The sequence below is a fragment of the Vigna angularis genome, chromosome 4 (genome assembly GCF_016808095.1).
Source record: "Vigna angularis cultivar LongXiaoDou No.4 chromosome 4, ASM1680809v1, whole genome shotgun sequence".
NCBI classification, from domain to species: domain Eukaryota; kingdom Viridiplantae; phylum Streptophyta; class Magnoliopsida; order Fabales; family Fabaceae; genus Vigna; species Vigna angularis.
The window spans coordinates 37,183,205-37,185,682 of NC_068973.1; the positions used below are offsets into that span (position 1 = coordinate 37,183,205).

At 32.6% G+C, this 2,478-nt stretch overlaps 1 protein-coding gene across 1 annotated transcript; it reads left to right on the forward strand.

Moving 5' to 3' along the window:
* Positions 1-272: 272 nt before the first annotated feature.
* On the forward strand, positions 273-1,933 carry LOC108330508 (chorismate mutase 2). The gene is made up of 6 exons (XM_052876830.1): positions 273-322; positions 451-667; positions 814-900; positions 975-1,118; positions 1,371-1,463; positions 1,624-1,933. The coding sequence occupies exons 1-6, from the start codon at positions 303-305 to the stop codon at positions 1,897-1,899; spliced, it is 837 nt and encodes a 278-aa protein (XP_052732790.1). The 5' UTR covers positions 273-302; the 3' UTR covers positions 1,900-1,933.
* Positions 1,934-2,478: the final 545 nt, after the last annotated feature.

The following is a 2,478-nucleotide window of genomic DNA, read 5'->3' on the forward strand; positions in this document are numbered from 1 at the left end:
AAAGTAATAAATAAAAATAAAAATGGGTCACAACAACCATCATATATTATCGTATATAAACAAGTAAAATATTATATTATTGTTATTATCTTCCTAATTTAACGTATAAGCGGTTATTAAGTTGTTAAACTTATTAATATTGTTTTGTATTTTGTTAATATTATTTATTTTTACAACAGATTGTATGGAGCCCAAAAAATTCAATACACATAACATTGGAGACTCTCATAAAGAAGGATCTCCCTCCTTATTCTAGTCATCAAGAGGTTATCAGTGGCTACGTGAACTTGTGGCTTGTTCAGATGGATGCCTTAGAATTCCGGTAAGAACAAACATGTTTTGCTTTTCCTATTCAAGAATAAGTTATGGATTGAAGAAATTCTCTATAAAGGAAAACATGTTCTGACTGCTCTGATAATGAAATCCTGTGTTGCTTCTCTCCTTGACAAGTTGTAAGGAGTGTCACAAAAGGGCGGAAGCACAGTACACACTAGATTCAGTAAGAGCGTCTTTGGCTAGACAAGAAGACACCATCATATTTGCTTTGATTGAAAGAGCCAAGTTTCCTTTGAATTCCGTAGGCTACTCTCAGCTTTTCCTTTCAGAAGAATATTGCGGTCCAATGATTAACGGCCTTTTTCTCAAAACAGAGGCAGTTCAATCCAAGGTACTTTTGCTTTACCTTAATCTGGTTTTTTTAATAGCTTTATAATAAAGCCTTGTCAAATATTTAATATTTATAAGATTGAATTAAATTTCAATTTCAATTTTGAACAAGATATTTTGTTTTTTTCTAATTTGATGGTGTTGCAGGCAGGTAGATACATTAATCCTGAAGAAAATCCGTTCTTTCCAGAAAATTTACCACCCTCGGCCGCACCAGATTACCCCTTTTCAGAGGTTAATTAATTTCGAAAACTGTTGATTTGTTATTACTTAATAAGTGGAAAAAAAGGATCCATTGTTGTTTTCAGTTTTTGCAAGGTGCAGGTGCTTCGATTAACACAAACAAGGAAATTTGGAAAATGTACTTTGATGATCTGATTCCAATGTTCATTAGATGGGGTGACGATGGCAACTATGCACAAACTGCTTTAGCCGATCTTAAGTTGTTGCAGGTGAAATTTCTTGTGTTAAGTCTTTTTGAGTATGTTAATGGGAAATGTTATGCAGAACCGTATTTGTTTCAAATTTTATTTTATTAAATGTTTTTGTCGGTTGTGACTCTCACACTATTTATTGTATTGAAATTGACAATTGAATCAATTTTACTTCAGATAAAAAATGATCGAAAGACATACATGTTTCTAAATAAATAGGAACATTAAAAATAATATAAATTTTTATTTTATTCCATAAAATATCTGTAGGCCATCTCAAAGAGGATTCATTATGGAAAATTTGTTGCTGAGGTCAAATTCAGAGAATCTCCTAAAATCTACGAGCCTTTAATTCGTGCCAAGGTATATTTAATGTTTTCATTCTTAACAATTGTAGTGATCATAGTCACTGAAAATAGAGTTTCTTGATGCTGCTATTAAGTGTTCTTTATTTTCAAAGATCATCCGTTAGGGTTAGGGTTAGGGTTAGGGTTAGGGTTTTATTATAATCTGTATTTTGCAGGACAGGGAAGCATTGATGAACGAATTGAGGTCTGAGAGTGTTGAAGAGAGGGTGGTGAAGAGGGTTGAAAGGAAGGCCACGGTGTTTGGGCAGCAAGTGAGCCTTGAATATGATGTCTCGGGAGATACATACATGATTAATTCAGTGGCTCCTAAGTTGTTCAAGAAATATTTGATTCCAAAGACAACAAATGTTCAAGTCGAATACTTACTAAAACGCCTATTGAAGCCATCACTACACAGTCAAATTAATAAATTAATTTCATGTTTTTGTTAATTCAAATTTATTAGTTTCTTATTTGGTTGTTATAATTGCCAAATTCTTATGCAAGTCAATTCAGAGACCATTTAATAAAAACAATACTTTATTTGAGTTTATTTTATTTTTTACGTTGTACACATCATATATGAAAAATGTCAATATAGTTTTGTCCAAGAAAAAAATGTTAGTACTAATTATTATTATTGTTATTAAAAAAATGATAGTTTATTACCCCTTTTAATTTTTAGGTTTAATTGCTTCCTTTGTCCCCAGTTTGGTTGAATTGTGTCAAATTCATCCTCATTTTTAAAAAAGTTTCATTGTCGTCCTCACGTGGTGTAAAAGTGTCAATTGAATCCAAACATAGAAAAAATTTGTGTCAATGTAGTCATCTCCGTTAAATACACACTAACGGTGTTAAGTGGCTGATTATTTGGCACTAACGTGGCAAATGAGTCACAGTAGTGGTAATGACGTGTGCACAAACTCTGACCATGTGTTCCCCTCTTCTTCTGATACTTCCTCTTCTTCTTCTTCTCTTTTTTCTCCAGGGTACGAATATGCTTCCTCAATTTGAGAGTGAAACCAGAAGGC

What these genes read in the sequence shown, in the direction of transcription:
- LOC108330508 (XM_052876830.1), top strand. Translation starts at nt 303, where the DNA reads ATGGATGCCTTAGAATTCCG. An exon ending in CCGATCTTAAGTTGTTGCAG is followed by an intron (nt 1,119 to 1,370) that starts GTGAAATTTCTT and finishes AAATATCTGTAG; the next exon opens with GCCATCTCAAAGAGGATTCA. An exon ending in AGCCTTTAATTCGTGCCAAG is followed by an intron (nt 1,464 to 1,623) that starts GTATATTTAATG and finishes TGTATTTTGCAG; the next exon opens with GACAGGGAAGCATTGATGAA.